The sequence below is a fragment of the Cebus imitator genome, unplaced genomic scaffold (genome assembly GCF_001604975.1).
Source record: "Cebus imitator isolate Cc_AM_T3 unplaced genomic scaffold, Cebus_imitator-1.0 Scaffold241, whole genome shotgun sequence".
NCBI classification, from domain to species: Eukaryota; Metazoa; Chordata; class Mammalia; order Primates; family Cebidae; genus Cebus; species Cebus imitator.
The window spans coordinates 1,554,730-1,580,438 of NW_016107556.1; the positions used below are offsets into that span (position 1 = coordinate 1,554,730).

Below are 25,709 nucleotides of genomic sequence, written 5' to 3' on the forward strand. Positions count from 1 at the left end.
ATCCCAGCACTTTGGGAGGCCGAGGTGGGTGGATCACCTGAGGTCAGGAGTTTGAGACCAGCCTGACCAATATGGTGAAACCCCATCTTGAAAAAATAAAAAGGATGCTGAGGAGATATAAAATTGTATACAATTATAATTAACTATTATTACTATATGTTTTACAATTAATTTTATGAAATTATGATTTAATACTACATCTTTATGTATATTTACATTTCTCTTGACTGTGAAAGGTGCCTGAAACAGGAACAGTTTTTGTGCATGTAAATTTTGGTTTTTAATAAATCTGTGTATATTTTTATGGTAGTAAATAATAAAATAGGCTATTATCTACATATATTTTATGCATTAATGACACAACTTTTTCTTAATTTTTCAATATTTCTAGGTTTACAGTTCATCTGAGTTTTTTCAAATTATCATAAAGCTCCAAAAATTTTTTCAATGTATCTATTCGGAAAAATTTGTAAGTAAGTAGACCCATGCAGTTCAAACCCACATTGTTCAGGGGTCAACTGTAGTCATAATAATTACAATAACGAAAAGTATACATAGACAAAGTTTCAAATTATAGCTCCACCTCTGGGTGTTGGATAGTGGATAATTCAAAAGCTTTTCAGAAGTGTGCAAAGCTTTATAAATGTAAATTTTATGAACAGTTCAGAAATATGTTTCAGATTATTTATTGTCGAGAAGATTTTTCCAATAACATGTCTTATATACTTAGTTTTCCATATCACGATTATAAACAAGAATATTGTTGCAAAATTCTGTGAAAAGATAATGTAAATTCTGTTAACTAGTTTTTCAATTTGGATTTTCTTTTTCCCTAGAGTGTCACACTTTTCTAGGGAAATTTTCTTAGGTCAGTTAGTGAAACAACCAGTGTTCCATTCAATATCTTAAAAAAACTTCCATATCATGGAAAAAAATTTACCCTATCCCAACCCAAATGATAAAGAAAACACATAATTTATAGTTGGTGATAAATTTTTACATATAAAAACATTAAAAGAGAAATATATTAGTAGTTGGGTAAATTAGTATTATTTTAAACCTATTTCTTGTGGGTCAGTAGTCTTTAACCGAAAGGTTCTCTCTCATTATGACCATGAAATTTCAAAAGACTTTTAGGGAATTCACTTTATTCATAGTCTTGCCCAGTCATTAAAAATTTAGAATCTAAAATTGCTATTTCCTCTGTGTTAGGAATGATTGGCATTAAATACAAAGAGCTTGAAAACAACTACATAGCAGGAGAAAGTATGACTTTAAAAAACAATAAATATTATAGATGACTTTGTTAGATAGTTGCCTTAATAAAAATCAGGAATTGGCAGAGACTATGATTTTTTCTTTTTGTATATTTAGCACTTGTTTTTATTATGCATTAGCTTAAATGATCAACTGAAATATAATATGAAATAAATTCTTGCCTTAAATCTCCCTACAATTTCCTTTTTTAAGAGGCAAACATTTTGACTCTTTTGGTAATTCCATTTGGTATTTGCCTTCATATTTCTAAATGAGATATTTATAGCACTATTAATTTTTTCAGTTTTAGATACTATTTTCTCACTATTGAGAATTTAGCTGTTTTATATCATCCTTCATACAGATAATTTCTCCTCACTCCACTCAGATCTTCAAAGAGTTATAGTACATTCTCCACTATACTCACTTTTTTGTTATTATACCTTTACATATATTATTCACTGCCAAGGCAAATGGTATACTATACTTATGTTTCTTTTATGACTATTATATTAACTGGAGTTAGTTGCCTTTTTTTTTTTTTTTTTTTTTTTTTTTTTTTTTTTTTTTTTTTTTTTTTTTTTTTTTTTTTTCTTTTTTTAATCTGCTTGGCTGTTCACATCTGTGGCTAAGTTTTCTCACCCTCCCTACATCTCTAAATAATGTCTCTTTGTCCAATTCTGCATACTTTTGAGATTATCAATCAGTTTCACTGTTTCTTTTGTCCTTAGGGATAGCTCTTCCTGGTGCCTTCTATCTTCTTGCCCCAATTTGGACTGGTTGCTCTCTAGACCCGCTGAAAAACTACAATACTGGAACTTCCTTTTGGCAGCCTCTTGGGAGTTCCTCTTTCCTTTGTTGAATTCCTGGTTTCCTGAATCCCATGTCTCCTTCTTTCTAAGTTTACTCCTTAATTTTGGTGGAGCATTTCTCCAGTGCTTTCTAGGACAGGGCACATGGGAAGTACACATTGAACTTTTATACCTATTAAAATATATTTATTTTACTCTTTCATTTGATTGATAGTTTGGTTAGGTATAGAATACTAAGTTGGATGTGTTTTCCTTCATAAGTTGGAATGCAATGCTTCATTTTCCTCTAGCTTATGATGTTACTACTTGAGTAGTCAGATGTGATTCCAATTAAATGTGATTGCCTTCACCCTCATTTCTTTTTCATTTGGGGAAGTTTTAGAGTCTTCCTATTATTCTCAAATGTTCTAAAATTTTTTCAATGACATATCTTGACTTATGTCTGTTTGCATTTGCTGTACTGAGCATTCAGTGAATTCTTCAAATCCAGAAACAAACATTCTTCAATTCTGAGAAATTCTGTCATATTATTACTTTGATTTTTTTCTTCTCTCTTTAATCTTGTATCTTTCTGAATTAAGATATTGGAACTGCTGGATGAATCCTTTAATTTTATTTTTTTCAATTTGCTCTTTTTTTTGGTCCTTTTGCTCTACTTTCTGTTTACTGATTATTCCTTGTTTCTTTTTTTAAATGACAGTCTATTTCTGTCTTATAGATGCAATATGTTTTAAAAAACTCTACTTGAGAATATTATAGAGGCTTTTTAAGAAGTTAAACTTCTGCTATCTCCATCATTTCTCTTTCCCGGGCCTTTAGTTTTCAGTTGTTTTCAATCTGCTAAGTCTGTCATAAAGAGTTAAATAAAACCAAGTTACTCTTAATAAAAATAAGGTTGTCAGGAACAATTACTCCAACAGAGAACCTCTTAAGACAACCAGTGCTGATCAGCATGTTTCCAAGGTTCATTAACAGAATTAAGAAGTCATGAAGGCAGATATTAATTAAAAGATGGTGAGAAGCTCGTCTCTATTTCCACTGAAAACAGAGGAGGAGAAAACAGCCTTAGGATACAATATGAGTAATATTTTACATAGAGGGGAATCAAATAGAGTGGATATGTATGCTTTGGTCTGCTCAGCTGTTCTGTGGAAAACCTTTTCCTTCTTCACACTTTCACCTACATGTTTGTATCAATAGCTACCACAATATATGCCTTTGTCCAACACTTGCTTGACTAGTCCAGGGGTGGAAATCTGATCCAAGATGACTCAATCACAGCTCTTCCCTATGGCATTTTTAAAACTGAAACTGAAAAAAGGGACCAGTATATTTCTGATCACCCGAACTCTAAGATAAAGAAATTGAGAGCTTTTAGAAAACATGAGCCTGAGAAGCAGAGATCTGTACTGGAAACCTGCAGAGACACACAAGTAGATTCACAGAAAAAAGCGATCACTGAAGAAGAGAGTTTCAGAGGCATAAGAATCAGTTGTCCTGAGCTCAGTCTCATCTCTGTTCTAGCAATCTCAGTATCCTCATTAAATTCCTCTTTTGGCTTAAGTTAGTTTGAATTGGCCTCTGTATTGCAGAGATATGAACAAAGTGCTGCAGTTGCAAAGAAGGAAGTAGTTAAGATATGATCCAAGAAATTAAAGGCAGGAAAAGAAAGGAATTTCCAGGCTTCAAATTTTCACATTCTTTATAATGTCTCTATTTTGATACAGCTGTACTTTATAACTGCTTCTAATTTATAAGACCTGGAGTAGAAGTCCTAGTAAATATGTTCTCAAGTAGAGATGGATGAAAAACATATTTCTCCTGAATCTTATGATCATCATTACCCCTTGCTCTATCTCCACATCACTGTAAAGACACTGGGCCTGGCCTCCTGCCTCAGCCCAAGCCTCTCCAAAAGATTCCAGGACTATAGTACAAGTCACGTTTTTCTTCCTTCTGCATCACCAGATCTGCTTTCCCTGAAGCTGAGATTAGAGGACGATGACTTTTGAGCTCTTTTAACACTCAAAGGTGTCTCACATGTTCTCATTACAATTAGTGGCTTATGGACAATTACCTTAGTCCTATAACTTCTGTCTGATGACTGTCTTCTCTCCTGCTGATCTTTAGCCAGGTGATTCACTCCAACACCAGTTAGGGAACATTGCTCTAGTTATGTTCCAGAATAAATTTCTTCTTCTTTTTTTAAAAAAATATCTCCCTTACATCTTTGCCAGAAACACTTCAATAAAACCTTCTTTTGGGATTTGCATGTGTACGTATGTGAATGAATTGGGTTCAACAGTTGGGTTGGCAAATTGTCATTATCACTAGTTATCTAGTGAAAGCCTACAAAGGATGCCACAGGGGGAGAGATGTAGATAGTATGTAACTGTGTACCTTTTTAATCTTAGTATTTTAAATATTTAACACCATTGCCATGTAGTTACATCATGTTCATCAGACCCCCCTTCCCCCCAAAAACACTCTTTCCTAAATCAACCCCTCTAAAATGAAATGGACACAAATAAAAAGGGTTGTCTGGTGTATTGTCTTCCAAGAATTATGAAGTGAAAAAACAAAATTAAAGCAACTTCAAGATTAAGGTAAATATTTTCCTTTTAAACCAAAAGCTTGCTTCATCCATGGATTCATCGAATATCATTGGTACCATCTGAGAGGCCAGTTTTGTATATTGGTCAAGAGTGCCAGCTCTGAAGGCAGAAGGATTCTACTTCTGCCATGTACAGACTTCCTGTTCTCAGACGCGTTACTTACCTCTGTGTGTTTTAGTCCCTTCATCTTTAACATTAATGTAAATATTAGAATTATCTCACAGGTTGTCGTCAGAATTAAAGATAATGTATGTATGGTACTTAGGAGTATTTGAAACTACACCAGTACACTTAGTCTTTACCTTAATTTTCTTTCAGCACCACGGTCAACGTCAAATATTTGGAAGGACATTGAAATTTCCTGAAAGTGAAATTGTATATGACGTAATTAAATTCTATTTCAGTGTATCCTGTACCTCTAACTATAGAAACAAGGAGACGAATAACCAGAATAGTCAGAACCTCAACATTGGTAGGGGACAAATCCCATCCTTCGTATTCTCCAAGGTGACTTACAGAACGCTATCGCGTTGCGTGTGGACAGGCGTCCCAAATTTTAGTTCGCGGTCATCTTTAAAACCCCCCAGGGAGCTATAAGCCCGGCTGTTGGCCAGCGCTAAGCTCCCACCCTCGCTGATCTCCCAAATGTCCCTCCTCTCGGGTTACCGAGCCCGGCCTTCTGCGGTCCTCGGATCTTCAGCCTCCCCCGCCCCTCGCCGGCAGTGCCCGCCGGGCCGGGCCGCCCCCCTGCGCATGCTCGTTGCCGCGCGGGTGGGGAGCGCCGGGGCCGGGAGGCGGGCACCGGTCGCAGGTCCCTCGGGGCAGGGGAGGCCTGGGCCTGACGCCGGCCACGCAGCGGCGGGAGAGCGAGCACCCAGGCGGCGGCGTCCTGGAGACCCGCGAGAGATGGAAGCGGCGGCGACGCCGGCGGCGTCCGGGGCGGCTGGGCGCGAGGAGTTAGGTCGGTGTTGCGCGTGGGTAGGGACTCGGGGCCGACGGGGGCGGGGGTCTGTGCGGCGGCCGGGTGCCTTCAGGCCTCCCGGGGCCCCACGGTCGGCCAGGGCCAGGAGGAGGCGGACCCTGCCCCGCGCCCGCTGCCCGTCCGCATCCGGGTTCCACAGGGAGAGATGTGGGGCCGAGTGGGCGGCGGGGTGTGTGTGTGTGTGTGAAGGCTCTTGAGATTGTGGGACTGGCACAAGTTCGAATTTAAGAGATGTGGGGCCGAGTGGGCGGGTGTGTGTGTGTGTGTGTGTGTGTGTGTGTGTGTGTGTGTAGATTGTGGGACTGCCACAAGTTCGAATTTAAGCCCAGCAAACAAACCTCTCCGGGGCGTTTGGGATGAGCTGAGGCCTGATTGCTAACTGACCCCGGGGTCAGCATCCGCAGAGGAGCCGGTTATCTGACCCGAGAGCGTGATCAGGGGAAGGCCGGGCCTGCATAGGGCGTTAAAGTATATGTGTGTGTGTGTGTGTGTGTGTGTGTGTCAGTGTGTGAGTGTCATTTTGTGTGTGTGTGAGTGGGGCGGAGCCCTGTACGCGTCAAAGACGTGAGAGCCTGCGCCGCCACACGGTTTTTTTCCCCAGTGATACTTTAAGGAAGTTATCAGTGTTCTGCTTTTCAAATGCCGCAGCCCCATTCAGAATCTCCAGATGAATCCTTATTTTACCACTTGATATCCTGGGAGTGTCGAACAGGTCGTGCTGACCATAATGAACAGGAGATACCTGTAGCTAGCTCACTTGGCAAAGTTTGTTGGTTTTCCTGCTTTCCTCGGATCTTGTTTCTTGGCGACAGGGCGTGTTTGTTTATGGTTTCCCGCTGTCCAAAATACAACAAAAGTAAGGATCAGGGTGGTAAAATGATCTGTCTCCCAGTTATATGTACTATACTTGGGAGTATTTTTCATTCAGTGCTGATTAAATGTAATTAAAAGGCTAAATCTAAATGTAATTTTCAAGAAAAGGGTTGAACTTTTATAAAATACTGTATTATAAGTAACTGATAGGTTGTTGCTCCTCTTATAGCCTGCAGGGAGGGCACTTTGCAATGGAATTTTTTCAGATAGTACGTAATAATGATGGAAACAATAAACATTTTATTGCATGCTTACTGTGTGAAAACACTGTGTTAAGTGCTTTATCTATGCATTCTCTTTAATCCTCACAGCAATTGGGATAGGTGCTATTATGATCTCCATTTTATAGTAATTTTAAGCTTATTAATGGCAGAACCCAAATGTGAACTCAGGTTTATCAGACTGTTTTAAATTCATTAATAACCTGTGTTAGTGAGGATATGGAGAAATGGGTATTCTCATGCACTGCTGGTAGGAAAGGGAAAACATATTTATCCTTAAAAATGTACATACCTTTTGACAGCAATTCTCCTTCTAGAATATTTCCCGAGGAAATAAGTAATGTAACAAATATTTATATCAAAAGGTTTTCATTATAGTATATAGAGAAAAGCTGTTAACTAGAGTACAATGAAAGGAAATTGGTTAAATTGTGGTGTAGCTGTATACTGCCTACCATTAAAAGTGATATGGAAAGATGTTCACTATGTACGTTCTTTAACTGAAAAAAGTTTCAAATTATTTCAGGTTTTTTTAAGTTTTATGTATTCATTAATTCAACACATATTCGTTGAGCTTCTCCTAGGCACTTGAGATACATCGTGAGCAAAACAGATAAAAATTCTCTTCTTATGGAGCTTGTATTTAGTAAGCGAAAGCGGAGAATAAGCAGTAAAGAAAATAACCAGTTAATTATGTAGTATGGTAGGTGAAAAGTTCTGTGAAAAACAAGAGCAGGGTAAGGGAAATCAGGAATGGGGGTGGGGGCTGCGCAATTTACAATATTTTATAATGGTTTGGATGGGCCTTATTGAAAAGGTACAATTTGAGTAAAGACTTGGAAGATGTAAGGAAGGAAATTAGCTAAATGGATAACTGGGGAAAGACTACTCAAGGTAGAAAGAATGACTAAAGGAATAGCAAGGAGACCAAAGTGGCTGAAGCAGAGTGATGGAAGTGGCTATGGGGCCAAATTATTTAGGGTCTTATAGGTAATGTAGACTGTAACTTTTACCCTGAGGGAAGAGTGGACCAATGCAGGGTTTGAACAGAGGAGTGGAATGATCTGGCTTGTTTTAAAAGGATTGTATTGGCTGTTATGTGAGGAATAAACTGTAAGGGACCAAAGTAAAAGCAGGAGAATATTTCAGGAAAGATATATGGGTGTCCTTCAGAGCAATATGGCAGTAGTGGCAGTGGAAGTGAATAGACATAGTTAGCCTTTAGGTATATTTTGAAAGAACCAATGTGATTTCCTAACAGAATGGATGAGGATTAGAGATTAAAACAGAGGATACATGGAAGACTCCAGGAACCTGCATATTAGAAGAATGAAATTGTCGTTAATTGGGATATTATTGTGGTTTTGTAATATATCTACAGATTCTTTGATGTTTCTCTCTAAAGGAGGAGAAAATTTCCTTCCTTTCAAGCGAGGACTGGACTTAGTAACTTGTATCTAATGAATAGATTATGGTAGAAGTGATGATGTATGACTTAAATACTAGTTAATAAAGTACATTGTGCCTTCCTCCTTGCTTTCTCTTTTTGAATCACTCATTGAAGGAAAGCCAGCTGCCATGTTGCAAGGAGACCCAGGCGGCCCTAAGGAAAGCTCCATGTTGCACAGAACTGAGGGCTCCTGACAATAGCCATAAATTGATATACAGCAATGGATAACTAGTACAGATGGTTAAAGTTACAGGAATAGCAGACTTGCTGGTGAAGACCAGTTCACTTTGGGACATGTTAAGTTTGAGATGTCCATTAGATATCAGAGTGCAGTTGTCAGGTAGGCAATTAGATTTATGTCTAGATTAGTGAGAGGTCTGGTCTAGAAATATAAATTTTGATGTTATCAGCATATACATAGTATTTAAAGCTAGGAGACAGAATGAGAGCATTTGAGAGTTGTTTGTGTTTATGTGTGTGTACATGAATGCACACGTGTGTGCCTGTGAACATGTACTCTAAAATGTTAACAGTAGTAATTTCTGGGTCATGAAGTAACTTTTGATTTCAAAAATGTTGTTTATATATTTTCTGATTTTCTACAATGACAAAATGTTATTTAACTTAAAAAAAGAATTTCCAAAAATGGATATTTATGTGAAAATCACTGGTGGAGATGTTAAGATACAGGTTCTCGTAAGGTATATGAAAGGTCTGAATTTTATTTCATAGCCCATGGAAACCTTTGGAAGGTTTCTTGCTGTGTATATTTCCTCCATCTCAGAAATGAACAAAATAGTTATGGCTCTTATTTTGTATCTAGATAGTAGTTTATAGACTTGGGTGACAATTTTATGTTATTTTTTAAAAATGAAACTATTTCTACTTTCTTTTAGTTTTTCTATTGCCAAAATACAAGTGATTTTTAAATTTTATTATAAAAGTAATGCAAGTTTGCTGCTACTACTTTTTTTTTTAAACATTTTTCAGAGAAAGAAAAGTGCACTAATGATCCCATTGTCCATCTATATCCTCGTAAACTTATTCACATTTTGATATATTTACTTTCTCTTATTTCTACTTAATTCTTAAAAACATGATTTTAATCATATTGCAAATATTCAACTTTTTCTCACTTAGCATATGATACACTTTTCCCTGTTTTACTCAAAACTTCACAATCATAATTTAATGTCGGTGCAATACTTCATAAAGTGAATGTGCCAGAGTTAATTTACTAATTTCCTGATTGCTCCACATTTAGGTTGTTTCCCAATTTTCAACATCAGTAATGTTTTAATTAAAATTCTTGTGCAGAATCCTATTCTGCATATACTGGCTTGCCAGAAGTAGAATTACTAGGTGAAAGAAATAAACATTTTTAAGACTTTCATACATATGATATTGATAAATTACTGTGATTTTAGAAAATTCTGTCTACAACTTGAAATTTATGTTGGTTTTAGGCTTGAAAATTGAGGTTCAAACAATTTTTTGGGCAAATAAGAGAGCATACAAGCACTGCCTAATTTAAGAATGTTCCATTTATATGCACCATTAATGTATCCTTATGGTGTACTTTGTAATATACCTAATATCAGATATATGGTGTATAATAAATGTTGTATAACATTGAATCAAGCTGGTGTCTCTTATTTATCTATAATTTCTCCACTCATAAATAGCTAGCATATCTATTCCTTATAGTAGTGTTTTAGTTTATAAGGCATCATTAATTTTTACCAGTAATAATCACAGCATTTTCCAGAGTTGTCCAATTTAGTACTTAGCCAAAAATTACAGCAAAACATTGGGAAAATAATAGACATTGTGTGTAATGTGAATTGAGTTGTATAATTTTTAATTTCTTTGGGGTGTCAGTTTTTATTTCATATATTCTTAACCCCGTTTACCATGTTGAGTTGTTGAGTGTTCATCTCCCTCACTAGTGTCTCTTTCCTTCTGGCACGTATATCATGTTTTGCCCATCTTTGCATACTCAATCTTACAGCACGGTTTATGGGTCATAAATGCTCAGAATTATTAATTATTATTAAATTAGTTCTAATTTTTGTCAAAGATTGGCATTTTAAAATCCTATACAGCTTAATATACTTCTAATATGTGGAGGAGGAAGAAAAAGTATTTATTGATTACTTATTTTTATGTGCCAAGATGTAGGCTCTATGCTTCATATACATTATTTCATTCTTCACATTCTATCTATATGACATATATAATATGTATAATAACTTCATATACATTATCACTTGTGATGATGACATCACAAAACCCCTGTATAATAGAAGTAATTATTTTCAATGCACATGTGAGAAAATAAATATAAGAACTGCTAAACAATGCGAGTTTGTTACATTTTAACCAGAGGAATCTGGTTAAAATGTAAATCAGATGATATCACTTCAAGGCCCAAAATTCTCTAGTGCTGTGCTGTCCAGTACAATAGCCATTGGTTATATGGTTATTGAGCATGTGAAATATGGTGTGTTCAAACTGAAGTATGCTGTAAGTGTGAAATACATGTTGGATTTCAAAAACATAGTATGCAAAATAGAATCTAAAATATCTTAATTGTTTACTGTTGATTACATGCTGAAATGACATTTTAGATAATCAAGTTAAATAGTAAACTTAATTTTACCTGTTCCTTTTTTCTTCGTAAAAAAATTTCTAGAAAAAATTGTATTTGTGTAATATAAATTTATGTTTATATTACATTACATTGCTATTGGAAGGCACTGCTTTAGTGGCTTTTCCTGTCACGTGGAATGGTCTGCAAGGCTGTGTACAGTCTGTCTTCTGTCACCTCTGATCTGATCTCATCTCCTGCTCCTCCCCCATACTCATTCCTCTGTAGCTACTCAGCCTCCTTGTTCCTTAAGCACATGAGACTTCCATCCTGAGCGACTTTGCCTTTGTTGTTCCTACTGCTTGTGTTACTCTCCCTCCCACAGGATATCCATGCTGCTCACTCCTGTTCCTTCTTCAGTACTTCTTTAGAATGCCACTTTCTCAGTGAGGCCTACTTTGGCTGTCTGTCCAAATTATAGGCTCTCTGTCTCAATCCTTGTGTTTCTCCATAGTACGTAACACTATCTAGCTTATCTCTGTTTTACTTTGTGTGTCTTTCCTTCACTAGAATTTGAGCTCCATGAAGGCAGGATTTTTTTTTGAGTGTTAGTAATTACTCTATTCCTAGCATCTAATGGTGTTTAACATATATTAGGGCCTCATTAATATTTGTGAAATTGAATAGGAAACCATTGCAAATTCTTTGATTGAATACATTCAGTTATGAAGCACAGAGCTTTTGTGTTGGGGTACTATTAGCAGATACTGTATTAGTGAGGATCACAGTCTATTAATAGGAGTTTTTGAGAAGGACCAGAAACCAATAAAATTAGTGAGAGGGCTTATTCTTCTGCATCATCTTCTGTAATGTGTTTGCCTATAATGCTGGTGTGCATAAAAGCAATAATAGTCTTTGACATCCTTTTCACTAGCAAAGTAAAGGGTAAGCCATGGGAGTCTATTGTGCCAGAAAAAACAACTCTTGGTAACCACTTTTGTATTATATCTTTCTGGGAACTCCACAGGAGGTTCCCAGAGAGAGTATAAATGCTAATTCTTTACCTCGTACCTCACTGCTTTTCATCTGACATCACAGTGTGAAGTAACCAAGGGAAGGATATGGTGGTAGTGATGGGTGCTGTCTTTCTTGAATCTGAGCCAGAAACCTTTATAGGAAAGAGATGGGATTCTTGATAACACTGATTTGAAAACTTATTAAGCTTTCCAGCTTTATCTTCTACCATACACTTCTACCTTCAGTTTCAGTGACATTAAACCAACCTAAAAGTTTATCAAGCACACAGTTGTATTCAAGCCTGGAATCCCCCACTCAGCCTTGTGACCAATGCCTCTCCTAAGTGCCAAAACCTCTCCTAAGAAATTAGAGCTAAGTGTAAAGAAATAATATTACTGCATTTTTCTGTAGTGTATATCTAAATTGGAAACAAAAATACAATTTAGTATTTTATAATTAGTATTACCTGGAGCTTCTAAAAGTTATAAATGACTAGTTGACTCTATTTATTAATAAATCTAATGTTCAGGGATCTAGGGATATATAGGCTATTACCATTTAAATATGCAACTTCTTGGGCATTAATATTTCCCAGATATTTCTAGCTAGGTATCTTTTAATTTACTCTTTAGATTCAAGAGCTATTTTGTATCATTCAACTTGATATACTCAGTCTTAAAAGCTGATTGCTTTACTTTTTTAAATTTACTTAGTTTAACGGATACCCCTTTTTAGTATGTAATGTTATCTCTATACGTAGACTAAAACTGAAGGGAACGTCTTAGAGATTTTTCATATGCAGTTAGAAAAATGTATTTACCGGGAGGCAGAGGTTGCTATGAGCCAAGACCATGCCATTGCACTCTGGATGACAGAGTGAGACTCTGTCTCAAAAAAAAAAAAAAAAAAAAAAAAAAAAAAAAAAAAAAAAAAAAAAAAAAAAAAAAAAAAGAAAGAAAGAAAAGGAAAAAGAAAAATGTATTTAAACACATAGAACTTAGCTAATAATGTCACATTGCATGGTTCTTCAATGATAGAATCAAAATGGAAATAAATATGTACTTCTTAAATTCCTAACACTGTTAAGAAGTATTTTTATCTCAAATTATTTAAACTTTGAAAAATCAACTTACTTTAATCTCATTGTAGAGAGTTAGTAAGAGGAGTTCCCTAGAATAATTCAATTGAAAAAATTTTTGTGGGCACATAATAATTGTACGTATTTGTGGAGTACATGAGATATTTTAATAAAAGCCTACTATATGTAATGATCAAATCAGCATAATTGGGATATCCATCATCTCAAATACTTATACTTTTTTGTTTGTGTGTCGGGAACATTTCAAATCCATTTCTCTAGTTACTTTGAAACATATAATAAATTATTGTTAACTACAGTTGCCCTATTGTGCTACAGAATATTAGATCTTATTCCTACTACCTATCTATATTTTTGTAACCAGGAATAATTAAATTTTTGTTAATGTTTTAAATGTGAAGGATGAGATAAATGAATTTAAAGCCAATAAATATGTATATGAAGAGCTGTTTTTCACATTAAGTCATGTTTAATATTTTCTAGACAATATAGCATTGAAAATTAATGACTTTAAGAAGTAAGGAAAAGTATAACTATAGGGATTGCACTGTTGAACAAAGTTAAATAAATGTAACAACTGCTAAACAATATGAGTTTGTTCAGAGTGACTGAGATCCTGACTAATTTTTACTTGGAAATCTGAACATTATAATACTATTTTAAAAACTTGATTCTGTGAATTACAAAACTAGTATTTATAGATAATTTTAACCATTCTAGATTTCCAGGTTTATCTAAAAGAATATTTAAAAATAAGCTCTTCAATAATGCCAATACAATATCTTATCTTTTAGAATTCATATTGTTGTTAAAGTTATGAAAAACTTACCATTTTCCGCGCTTGCCTTACTGCTGTGATCTCTTGGGCAGTGTGCTTTAAATAACAGATTGTTCAGTTTTTGAAATATTGGTAGTGATAACCATCTTTATTGAGGACAGATAGTGTACTTAGTACAGCACAGAACATACTGCACACTCCCTGACAAAAAGAAATCAGAAAGTTCAAATAACTGATAATTTGGATAAGCTAAATGAATTAAAGCAAATGAAGTCTAGTCAGCAAGGGCAGTGGAGTATATTTAGGAACAAAAATATTAACATATTGGTGGTTGAAACTGAAGTTCATACAACTAATGATGATGATTGTTATGAATTAAATAGTCCCCCCCAGCCCCCAATTTGTATGTTGTTATACCCCTGCAAACCTCAGGATGTGACCTTATTTGGAAATAGGGTCATGGTAGCTGTAATTAGTTAAGATGAGGCCATGGCCAGGCGGAGTGGGTGGCTCACGCCTTTAATTGCAGTACTTTGGTAGGCTGAGGCAGATGGACCACCTGAAATCAGGAGTTCAAGAACAGCCTAACCAACATGGTGAATCCCTGTCTCTACTAAAAATACAAAAAGTAGCCAGGCATGGTAGTGCATGCCTATAATCCCAGCTACTCTAGAGGCTGAGGCAGGAGAATCGCTTGAACTTGGGCCAGGGAGCAGAGGTTGCAGTGAGCCAAGATTGTGCCATTGCACTCCAGCCTGAGCAGCAAGAGTGAAATACCATCTAAAAAAAAAGAAAAGATGAGACCATGCTGGAGTAGGGTGGGTCCCTAATCCAATATGACTGATGTCCGCATAAAAAGGGGAAATTTAAACTCAGACGTGATTACAGAGACAATGTCATGTGAACTTGAAGATGACTGTCCATAAACTAAGGAGAGAGTCCTGGCTGAAACAGAGCTTTCCCTCCCAGCCCTCAGAAGAAACCAACCCTCCCAACACTTTTTCAGACTAATAGCCTCTAGAACTTTGAGGCAATACATTTTCCTTGTTTCAGCCACTCATTTTGTAGTAGTTGGTTATGAGAGCTTTAGGAAACTAATGTGATGGTTTTACAAGAGTACCAATTTACTTTGTATAGAGTATAACAGAAAAAGATATAGGGTTTATCCTGACAAAAGGTGAACATTATTACTAAATTTCTAGAGTAAATGTGAGACAGTAGATATCCCAGTAGACCTAATGCTGGGGAAACCATTTTTACCGTGTATAGGTCTAGACTGTGCCACCTTTGAAACTGGAAAACCAGAAACAAGGAAATCCTACAAAACAATCTATGGAGAATGTCCTAAAGATTAAATGGTTAGGAAAACCAGCCGAAAGAAAAGTTGGGGACTTTGAATTATAGAAAATCATCATTAATTTTAACTTCAGGAATTTGGAACTGATAATTAAGTGAATTTTACTGTACACATATTAGTTATGTTATTAGAAGAATATGTAAATAATTTATGGACTGTTTTCAAGCATCTTCCAGTATCTTAAGGCGTTACTTTACTCTTATGAAGAATGAATACGCCGAATTCCAGTTGGCACCGGGCTAATGGGGGCTGCTAAAATCCTAGTTTCTCAACACATCCTCCCCTAAAACCTTTGAATTCAACTTGAAGCACAAATAAACCATTCATCAAATTAGTCTTTTAGCATTACTAGGAGATCAAGGATACCATAAACCTCAAATTGTTTGTAAAGAGAAAAACAGAAAATTTCTGTTGCAGCTATGGATAATGGGGAAGAGGTGTCTTTAGTTTCTCCCTGGAAAAGAGGAGAAGGGAGCAGGAAACTAAATGAAGCACTACAAAAAACTCTTTCAGAAAGAGAAAGTCTAAAGTGTTAAACGTCTAAAGAGGTCAGGCATGGAAGTTAGTAATTCATAGCGCTTACGGAAATGTGAACTTGAGCAGATTGAAGCGGGCAGCCTTGACAAAACATTGCTTCTGTAGGTGAGAGATAAATGGAGCAGTGGAAATGCCCCTCAGCTGGCAAGGAAGGGAAAGAAAAAAGTATTGGGAAAGTTGATGGTCGTGCAGAAATGAAAGAGAACTAGAAGACATGCCAGTTACTCTTGCTCACCCCTAGCAGCACAACATCATCTATGAAATAAACTGAAGTTCACTATAGTGACAGAGGGAGCACTCTTGAACTAGGATTCCTGTGCATGAAATGCTTAGAAATAGGAAAAATCGCAAATAATAAATTACAAGATGGAAGGGAGAATGTATTGAAATGAAAATTTAATGTGTCACTTAAGATAGATATGAATGAAAATGAGGTAAAGACGGATATCAGAAGGGTAAGAGATATAAAGTGGTGAATGGAAGACAGGCAAAGAAGATCCAAGATGAATGTAACTGAAATATCTAAAGAAGAAGTATTTGAACCAGATACATATTTAAAGCTGTTATCTAAGAAAACTTTATAGTAGAAATAAGAAAAAAAAAAAACCTAAATCAACATATCAAAAGGGGCCCACTGTGTCCCTGGGAAAACTGACTTAGGGTGATCAACCCCAAGACATGTAGTAAAGTTATTAGACTTTAAAGACAAAGAAAATATCTTCAGGATCTCTAGGCAAAAGAACAAGTTACTTAATGGCTGAGAAAATTAGTCTGCCCTCAGACTTCTCAAAATAGCACATAAAAGCAAGGCAAAAGAGGAGCAGCATATAAAAGCAAGGCGAAAGTGGAGCAGCATTTTCAGGAAACTCAAGGATAGGTATGAGCCAAGGATTTTATATCTAGTTGTTGTTCAAGGATCGAGACTATAAAGAAAAACAATTTGAAACATGTGAAAACTCAGGGAATACTGTGCCCATGAGACCTTCCTGAGGAATCGGTTAGAGTTGTGGTCCTCTAAGTGTGGTCCCCCAACTAGCAACATCAGCAGCGCTGGGGAACTTGTTAGAAATGCATATTTTCAGGCCCACCCCAGACCTACTGAGTGAGAAACTTTGGGATGGTGTCCATCATTGTGTGTTTTAGCAAGCCCTACAGGTCATTCTGATGCATACCCTGTAAGAAGATGAACTTCTTCTAGCCAAAGGGTGATTGAGGAAACTTTGGCAGAGAACTGATAGTGAATATTGATATTGATTATAGATACAGGTCTAAGAAATGAGTAGAGGCATAATTGGAAGAACAGTATGAAAACCATCATATGTATTGTCAAAGTAGAAAGAATACAACTAAAAATGAGAAAATAAGGGACAGAAACAGGAAAAAGTAGAATTAAATTATTAATTATTGTACGGGTAATAGGTAGAAGTCAGAGAGTACCACTTAAAACAGTAAAATAAGATAGTAAAAAATTTAAGCAAGAAAAAGAGATGATTAAAGGCATCATTAAAAAATATAATGGCCAAGAAACTGGTAGGACAATTTAATTAAATGCAATATATAATCCTGGACTGAGAAAAAAATTGCTGAGAGGAATTTATTGGTATAGCTGATGAAAGTGGAATATGGAATGTAGATTAAATAAAATATTGCATCAATGTTTACCTGAATTTAGTAACTTGATGTGAATATTTAAGAGAATATTCTTGTTCTCAGGAAATACATGCCGATAAAGTGGTAAAGGGCAGATTTTGATATTGAAATTTTAAATATTGGAATGACTTTATAATTTTCTTCACGTATTTAAAAATGTGATTACTATTTACCTATACGGTATGATTTGAAGCTAAGCAGAGATGAAAATATATTTGATCATTTATTCACATTCCTTGTGCTGTTATCCTGTGATCATTTACTATAAACCTCATGTGGATAAAGCAAAAGAAGTTTTGCATTGAATACTTAAGCTTTCACTTTGCACTGCATATTCCAAACAGAATAAATCCAGCAAATAAATTTAGTTGTTTCTTTTTAAATATACTAAAACTCAGGGTATTAGTATGAACTAACTTAAGATGAAAATAGTAAAGATGAGTACAGATGATATTTCTTAATATTTTAAAATTGATTTATACCAGCTTTATCCAAATTTTTAAGCAATAGTGAAGTACTTTATTTTTCTTTTTTAAAGATATGGATGTAATGATGCCCTTGATAAATGAACAGAATTTTGATGGGACATCAGATGAAGAACATGAGCAAGAGCTTCTGCCTGTTCAGAAGCATTATCAACTTGATGATCAAGAAGGCATTTCGTAAGTGTTATGGTTTATAAGTCTCCTTTTCTTTTCATTCAGTATGTATTTTGTAATCTTCTTCTATAGGCAAAACATTCTATTAGATTACAAGACACAAATATAAGACATCGTCTCCACCTTCAACAAGTTCATAGTCTGTTTGGAAAAGAAATGCATTTAAATCACAGAGCAGTGTATAGAAATTACTGCAATAAACTGAACTTCACTATAGTGACAAATGCTAGGGATCTTAATGTGTAACAAAGGCCAGGGATCTCAATGTGTAACAAATGCTAGGGATCTTGAAATAAGGGAGATCTGATTAAGTGGAAAAGGAATGTTAAGAGAGGTGGCTTCTGAAATAATCAGGAGGTAGTAAATGTTTCTTTATTCTGAAACAAAGCCATGGAGGTAGGAAAGCATTGTAACTTTTTTTTTTCTTTTTCTTCCCCACTTATTTATTTTATTGCATTTTAGGTTTTGGGGTACATGTGAAACATGCAAAATTGTTGCATAGGTACACACGTGGCAGTGTGCATTGTAACTTTCTAAAACCTTTTTTGACACTTTGTCATTATTAATAGATTTGAATAATTTCTCATTCCAATAATAGTTTAATGCTTAAAGTGATATGCAATTGATCAGAAAAGAAGAATATAAACTGAAAAAACATTTGGGCATTTTCGTTTCATGAGTTTAAACTATTTGCTCTTCTTTCTTATTTCAACTTATTTTTTCCTGGTGAAGAGACTTCCTTCAGATGCCTGTGGAAACTATTCTTAGGTCAAATCCCTTAGGGAATTCCTGGTATCTAAAAATTAATTAGTATTTATCTTACCTGCTGACACATATAGTTTTACAACTTGTATAACCTGTATTTTTTTTTTTTAATTAACTTCTTAGGTTGACAATCATAAATCAAATGTGTTTAGTATCATGGTTACGTAGGTAGTGTCAATACATTGCTGTTACCAGCCAAATACTCAACATTGTTTTGAAAATCATAGCAGCAAAGTGTCTTATGAGAAAATTACCTTTTTAAAAAAAATTTATTTACTGTGTAGAAAACCGCACTGTAAAGAGGATGCCTTTAAGCCCTTATTTTCTTTTTTCTTTTTGTAGACGGAGTTTCACTATTGTTGCTTAGGGTGGAGTACAATGGCGTTATCTCGGCTCACTGCAACCTCCGCCTCCCCAGTTCAAGTGATTCTCCTGCCTCAGCCTCCCAAGTAGCTGGGATTATAGGCTCCTGCCTGATGTCTGGCTATTTTTTTGTATTTTTGGTAGAGACAAGGCTTCACCATGTTGGCCAGGCTGGTCACGAACTGCTGACCTCAGGTGATCCCCTGGCCTCAGCCTCCCAAAGTGCTGGGATTACAGGTATGAGCCACCATGCCCGGCCAAGCCTTTTTTAATTTAATTTTTTACTATCTTGTTTGACAGACAGTTCACTTAAATATCTCATTTAATATCCACAATAACTCTTGTTATTCCACTTTTAAGTAGCAAAGGTAAGACTTCAACCAAGTACGACTTTTGGTCCAGTGATGGGATGGAATGTTATTTGGTTCCTTGCCTAGATTAATTTTCAGTTCCCTTCTAGTACTAAAACCATGATCATGTTATAATAGCTTTTGTTCTAAAACATTTAAGTCTTATATTTAAGTCTTACATCTTTTACTTTTCAGATTTGTACAAACTCTTATGCACCTTCTTAAAGGAAATATTGGAACTGGCCTTTTAGGACTTCCATTGGCAATAAAAAATGCAGGAATAGTGGTAAGACTTACCTTTGTTATCACCAGTTAAGATGCAGTTATCAGTCTCATTTATAGCAAGTCAGCTATAACCTGGTAAGGTGACGTTTCTGTGGTCATTTAGATGCCGTCTTGATAAAATTGTGTGAACTGTGAAAATGATATCTAATAAAAAAATGCTAATTATTCTATTCATTTCTACTTCATTACTTATTTGTAATATTTAAGCAAAAAAACTCACAAACCTAAAGCAGTCTTTGATTTTTCCAGACATAGTTTTATCTTATTAATATTTTGGATTTTTAGGAATTGAATTAAGCAGTGTAATCATAGCAACAAATATATTTATAGAGTAGGTTATTGGTAATGTGAAATTGTACAGTTTTTTAGAGTCAAATAGACAGTTTTCAGATTTAAATAATAGTTAATTAAGAAAAGTAATAATAATAGCTTTTAAAAACCAATATGTAAAAGAAACTTACTGTAATTATTATATTAAAGACAACCTTGATAGGGGAGAAGCCCATTTATGAGGTAATAAAGTTACATTTAACCTTTTTTGAATGGACCAGTTTCTAAAAACAGTTTTAACTATCATCTTTCTCTGCATTTGACTATTTTGTTCCCCCTAATTTAGATGATGAAAACTTTTGTTGATAAAAATAAACCTTGGCAATAATTTGATTGTATCTTGAAAATTACAGGTATCACTTTAATTTTAGTAAATAAATATTTAAAATATTTTATTTACTACTTTTTGAAATAATTATTTTCTAAGCATGGTTTCTGACACATAGTGAGTACTCAACAAGCAGTCTATAGAAGAAATAAATTGCTCACAGTCTCCATTTGATACTGTACTTTTTTGTGATTTAGATAATGATGCATGGATGCATATAGTTATAATGGTGGGTCACTGATAGTTGTAGACTTGCCATCTGATATTAAATATGATCTTTTGTTCTACCCTACTTTGTTATCTATACTCTATATTCATGGGTTTGAGTAGCTAAGTTGATAAGATGGATGTGGTTGTCTTAAATATTACTCCTCTTTCTCTGTCTAGTTTGTTAGTTTGCCTTTGTGTAGTGACTAATCATTTTGCCCAACTAATATTTATTCACTGCACATGATTTCTATTAAATATTTAAATCTTATAAATTTTTTCCCCACAGCTTGGACCAATCAGCCTTGTGTTTATAGGAATTATTTCTGTTCACTGTATGCACATATTGGTACGTTGCAGTCACTTTCTATGTCTGAGGTAAATGTGGATTTGTTAAGCCATTTATTTTGAAGCTATCTTTTTATTTAGATCATCAGATAGTCTTATATTTCTACTGTGTGTTGTATTTCCTTTAAACTCTTATATAGATGCATCTAAGGTAATGAATATGGAAGAGGGTAGCTTTTCATATGATTTAAATCTGATTAGAATCTGTTTTTAAAATGTTATCTCATGAGTGAAATAGAATGGTTTCTCTTAGTATAAATGGAAAAAATCAGAAAAGATATATGGAGGTAATGGAGGCAGTGGTGACTTTTAGTTATAGCATAATGGTCTTCAATGTATAGGTAATTCTGTTTTTATTGTCATTTGTGCTGTCTGCTGATGTATGGGTTAGTAGGTGGTCAACAAAGTAATATTCTTTTTCTTTAATTTTGTATCATGAAATATGTCTACTGGACAATAGACCTAACTTTTTTTTAAAAAGTAGATATTATCTAGTCTAGTAGCCTAATATCAAGTCTCGACTCTTTTGTTGTTATATAGTCTTAAAACTTTGGGCAAATCATTTATGAGCTTTATATGATAACATATACTTGGAAAGTTAAGAGAGAGAGAATGGAGAAATAATATCTACCTCATGGGAAGATTAAATGAGATAGTTTATGTGCAAATGTATTGTAGAGCCTTGCACAGATGTATTATTAAATAATGCTGTTCTAAGAATGGAATAATTTAGACATGAATAATGTAATTGATGTTTTAGGTATTTGAAATATCTAAATTAATAAAGCACAAATACTAAGTTATATGAATTCTGCACTTACATAAACTTTAGCAGTAGATAAAATTAATATACTGGTAAAAAGGACAGATTTAAAACTTTATGAGGCATGCTTTAAAAGTATGCAGATCTTGACATTTTGATAACTCATCTGTCAGTGCATAGCCTTGCATTTATTAATTCCTATTTATTTTATGTTTATTTCAAGAAGTGGTTTTATGTACCAACTTAAACTTTTTCTTTTTTCCTTTGTATGTATGTCATTAAATTACAGATTTAAAAAGTCAACATTAGGTTATAGTGACACCGTAAGTTTTGCTATGGAAGTGAGTCCTTGGAGTTCTCTTCAGAAGCAAGCAGCATGGGGACGGTAAATACTCTGTTATTAATATCTGATTGTTAAAATTATATTAAGTATTTTAATCTAGCAAGATATAAAAATAAAAATATGATAAAGTTGGGGAATAAACATATGTAACCTTTAGAATTAGACAGACTTGGGTTCAAATCTCAACTTGACCGTTTTTCAGTTTTCTGACCTTGATCAAAATATTTATCATTTTGGTTTGGTTTACTCACTATGAAATGAGTTTATAGTAATACCCATCTCACAGGATCATTTTAGTAGATGAAATAAAATGATATTTATAAAGCATGATCTGGTCAAATAATGACATAATCATGTTCATTAATTTTTTTAAATAAAAAAGCCAGAAAAATGTTTCAGTCCCATTATTTCAAATAAAGTTGTAGTATTTAGTTATATGCTCATCTGAGGTATGGATATATTTTAGCATAACCTTATTTTATTGCCTTTTTATTTAAATGTAACTTTATTACTGGTGGCTTTGGCTAATCAAAGTCAAATGAATACAGGACTAGTGAAATAAGGAAGCATAAACAATCGGCAAAGTGCTGCCTGTTGTAGTACAAATGACATGTGAGGTGGGAATTAAACGAAGAACAGTATTAGAGTAGTTAATGGTTAAGTATGGCCTTTCTGGAGATTTTCAGGAAGTTGTATTTGGTATGAGGTTCTCAGAGTTCCTGGAGTAGGAGCATATATGCTATAATAAAATGTTTAAAACTCTTAAAGAGAAATAAAATATACTGACATTTCAGTAGCTGTTATGGGTACTTATTTGTGGATGTCTTTTTTCAGGAGTGTGGTTGACTTTTTTCTGGTGATAACACAGCTGGGATTCTGTAGTGTTTATATTGTCTTCTTAGCTGAAAATGTGAAACAAGTGAGTATTTTTCTCCAGTTAGTGAAATCATTTTTTTCTAAAGCCCTAGATATGGCTTCCTGTTTCTTCTGTGGAAGCCATGGTCGAATTTGAAAATGTGTCTCTTTCATAAGTGATCTTCCTTTATAGATTTTCCTTTAGATTTTTTCTTGCAAGTTGGATTTCTGCTGTAATTGTTAATTATTATTTTGCCATAATACTGATAATGCTTGTTTTTTTAGATCAGAATATGACATTATTTACTGATTCTTAGCTACTTGAAACTTAGATTTCAAAAACATATTCATAGATGCTGTGGAAGCATATTCTTTACATTGAAGTTCTATAAAGACCTATATGAGGCTTTAGCCAGTAACCTAAAAAAATCAAGTAAAAATAATGAGCATTCATTATTAAAATCCAGTAATTATCGCCATTGTGTAAAAAGATACTGTGTCCATAAATGAACAGTTTTCTGTAGTTCTTTCAGAAACTTTCTCGCATTATGAAGGTTTGCTTTAGGAGGAAGTGGTTTGCAGTCTTGGAAGAGATTGACAATATATTTGGACAAATATGGAAAGCACTGAAATAAAAACTCCATCAAAACAATACTATAAAATACTTTTCTTTATTACTGGTATCATTATTCCTAAATTATCCCTTACTCTTCTTTAATCATTATTTTAATATTTAATCATTATTTTAATTATTAAAATAATTAAATATTAAAATAATTTAAACAGAATTATTAAATATTTATTAATTATCCACAGGCACATGGTACAGTAAACATTTTACATAGTAATATATAGGATTGTCTTGTAGGTATTTTTATACAAAATGATGAAGTGAGTATGTTTTCTAAAAAACCTATATTTGTGTAGATTCCTGTGTACTTGTGTGTATTTGTCTCTCTTTTCTAAGTATAGAGTATGTTTCATTTCACTGAGAATTGGCAAACTGTTTCTATAGAGGGCCAGATAAAAAGTATTTTCTGCTTTGCAGGCCATATGGTCTCTGTTGTAACCACTCAATTCAGCCGTAGGCAACAATATGTAAACAAATAGATATGACTATATTTCGGTAAAATTTTATTAGCAAAAATAGGTGTTCTGCAGACCATAGTGTTCTAACCTCTGATTTAGATTATCCCTGTATGCTGTATTTCAGCCACTCACTTAAATTTTTAATGTCAGAAGAAGTCATTGAGTCAAACCCTCGTTTATAAAAGAGCTCATAATTAGTAATTTGACCTTGGATTTTTGGTCAGTGTTCTTTCCAGTGTACCATGTCTCAGCATCTAGAAAAGTTTTTTTTGTATCTGGGACTTTAAATGTCTGGAAGCTTAAATGTCACCTGTTCTGTGAAACCTTTCTCAACTTTTCCTTCCATGTCTTTCTTTTCTTTATCGACAGAATTTATTGGTTTTTCTCCTGGCTTCTGTATCACTTTTAAAAATAGCCTTGATTATGCTGTAGTAAAGTTAATTTACAAGTTCTTTTTTACTGCTAGATGGCAAGCCCCGTGAAGGAAGGGACTCTCATATCCCTTGTGTTCACCTCTGTAAACTAGCATCTAAGAGTGCCTGGCTTATTGGTACCCAGTATGGTTATTGGCCTGAAGGAAAATGAACTCACTGGACTGGGAAGGATTATATCTTGTTCATGTCTTTATTTCTCAGACCTAGTACTGTACCTGGTTGGTTGTGCAAGTGTCGTTAAAACTTTGTGGACTGAAAGGGTTTAATCCTTTTGTTTGATTTCTGCATTGATGGTCTGTGCCACTTTCCTTGTTCTCATCCTGTGCAAACACCCTTTTCCCCATTTTTTTCTGTCAGCTCTTCTCTTTCAGCTCCTACATGACTCTTTAAACTTGGTTTCTCACGCTCACAGATATTTCTTTGTGTCTATAAGATGAATGGTGTCCTTAGGGTTTTCAAGGTAAATGATTATATTATCAGCAAACAGAGACAGTTTGACTTCCTCTTTTCCAATTTTGATGCCCTTTATTTCTTTCTCTTGTCTGATTGCTCTGGCTAGGACTTCCAGTACTGTATTGAAGAGGAGTGGTGAGAATGGGCATCCTTGTCTTGTTCTAGTTCTCAGAGGGAATCTTTAAGCTTTCCCCATTCAGTATTATGTTGGCTGTGGGTTTGTGATAGATGGCTTTTATTATATTAAGTTATGGAGTTCCCTGGCTAATAAAAGAATTCAGCAACCTTTCTGGATACACGATTAATGTACATAAATCAGTAGCTCTTCTATATACCAACAGTGACCAAGTAGAAAATCAAATCAAGACCTCAACCCCTTTTACAAAACCTGCAAAAAAATTGAAATACTTAGTAATATTCCTAACTAAAGAGTCGAAAGACCTCTACAAGGACAACTACAAAACACTGCTGAAAGAAATCACAGATAACAAAAACAAATGAAAACACATCCCATACACATGGATGGGTAGAATCAATATTGTGAACATGACCATACTGCCAAAAGCAATCTACAGACTCAGCATAATCCCCATCAAAATACCACCATCATTCTTCACAGAGTTAGAAAAAACAATTTTAAAATTCTTATGGAACTAAAAAAGAGTCTGCATAGCCGAAGCAAGACTAAGCAAAAAGAACAAACCTGGAGGCTTCACACTACCTGATTTCAAACTACACTATAAGGCCATAGTCACCAAAACAGTGTGGTACTGGTATAAAAACAGGCACATGGACTAGTGGAACAGAATAGAGAACCCAGAAGTGAACCCAAATACTTACAGCCAACTGATCTTCTACAGAGCAAACAAAAACACAAAGTGGGGAAAGGACACACTTGT

At 34.7% G+C, this 25,709-nt stretch overlaps 1 protein-coding gene across 3 annotated transcripts in view; it reads left to right on the forward strand.

Annotated features, from left to right (window-relative positions):
• The first annotated feature begins 5,440 nt into the window (after positions 1-5,440).
• Positions 5,441-25,709, forward strand: part of SLC36A4 (solute carrier family 36 member 4) — a 51,085-nt gene continuing 30,816 nt past the window's right edge. Inside the window, exons 1-6 of one of the 3 annotated variants that reach the window (XM_017498432.2) lie at positions 5,441-5,645; positions 17,777-17,900; positions 19,571-19,661; positions 20,815-20,903; positions 21,926-22,021; positions 22,814-22,898. In XM_017498432.2, the coding sequence (XP_017353921.1) occupies positions 5,591-5,645; positions 17,777-17,900; positions 19,571-19,661; positions 20,815-20,903; positions 21,926-22,021; positions 22,814-22,898 (540 nt within the window). In that variant the 5' untranslated portion in view covers positions 5,441-5,590. Of the gene's footprint in view, positions 5,646-17,776; positions 17,901-19,570; positions 19,662-20,814; positions 20,904-21,925; positions 22,022-22,813; positions 22,899-25,709 lie in introns of those variants that run through there. The other 2 variants (XM_017498433.2, XM_017498435.2) reach the window with 2 other exon arrangements.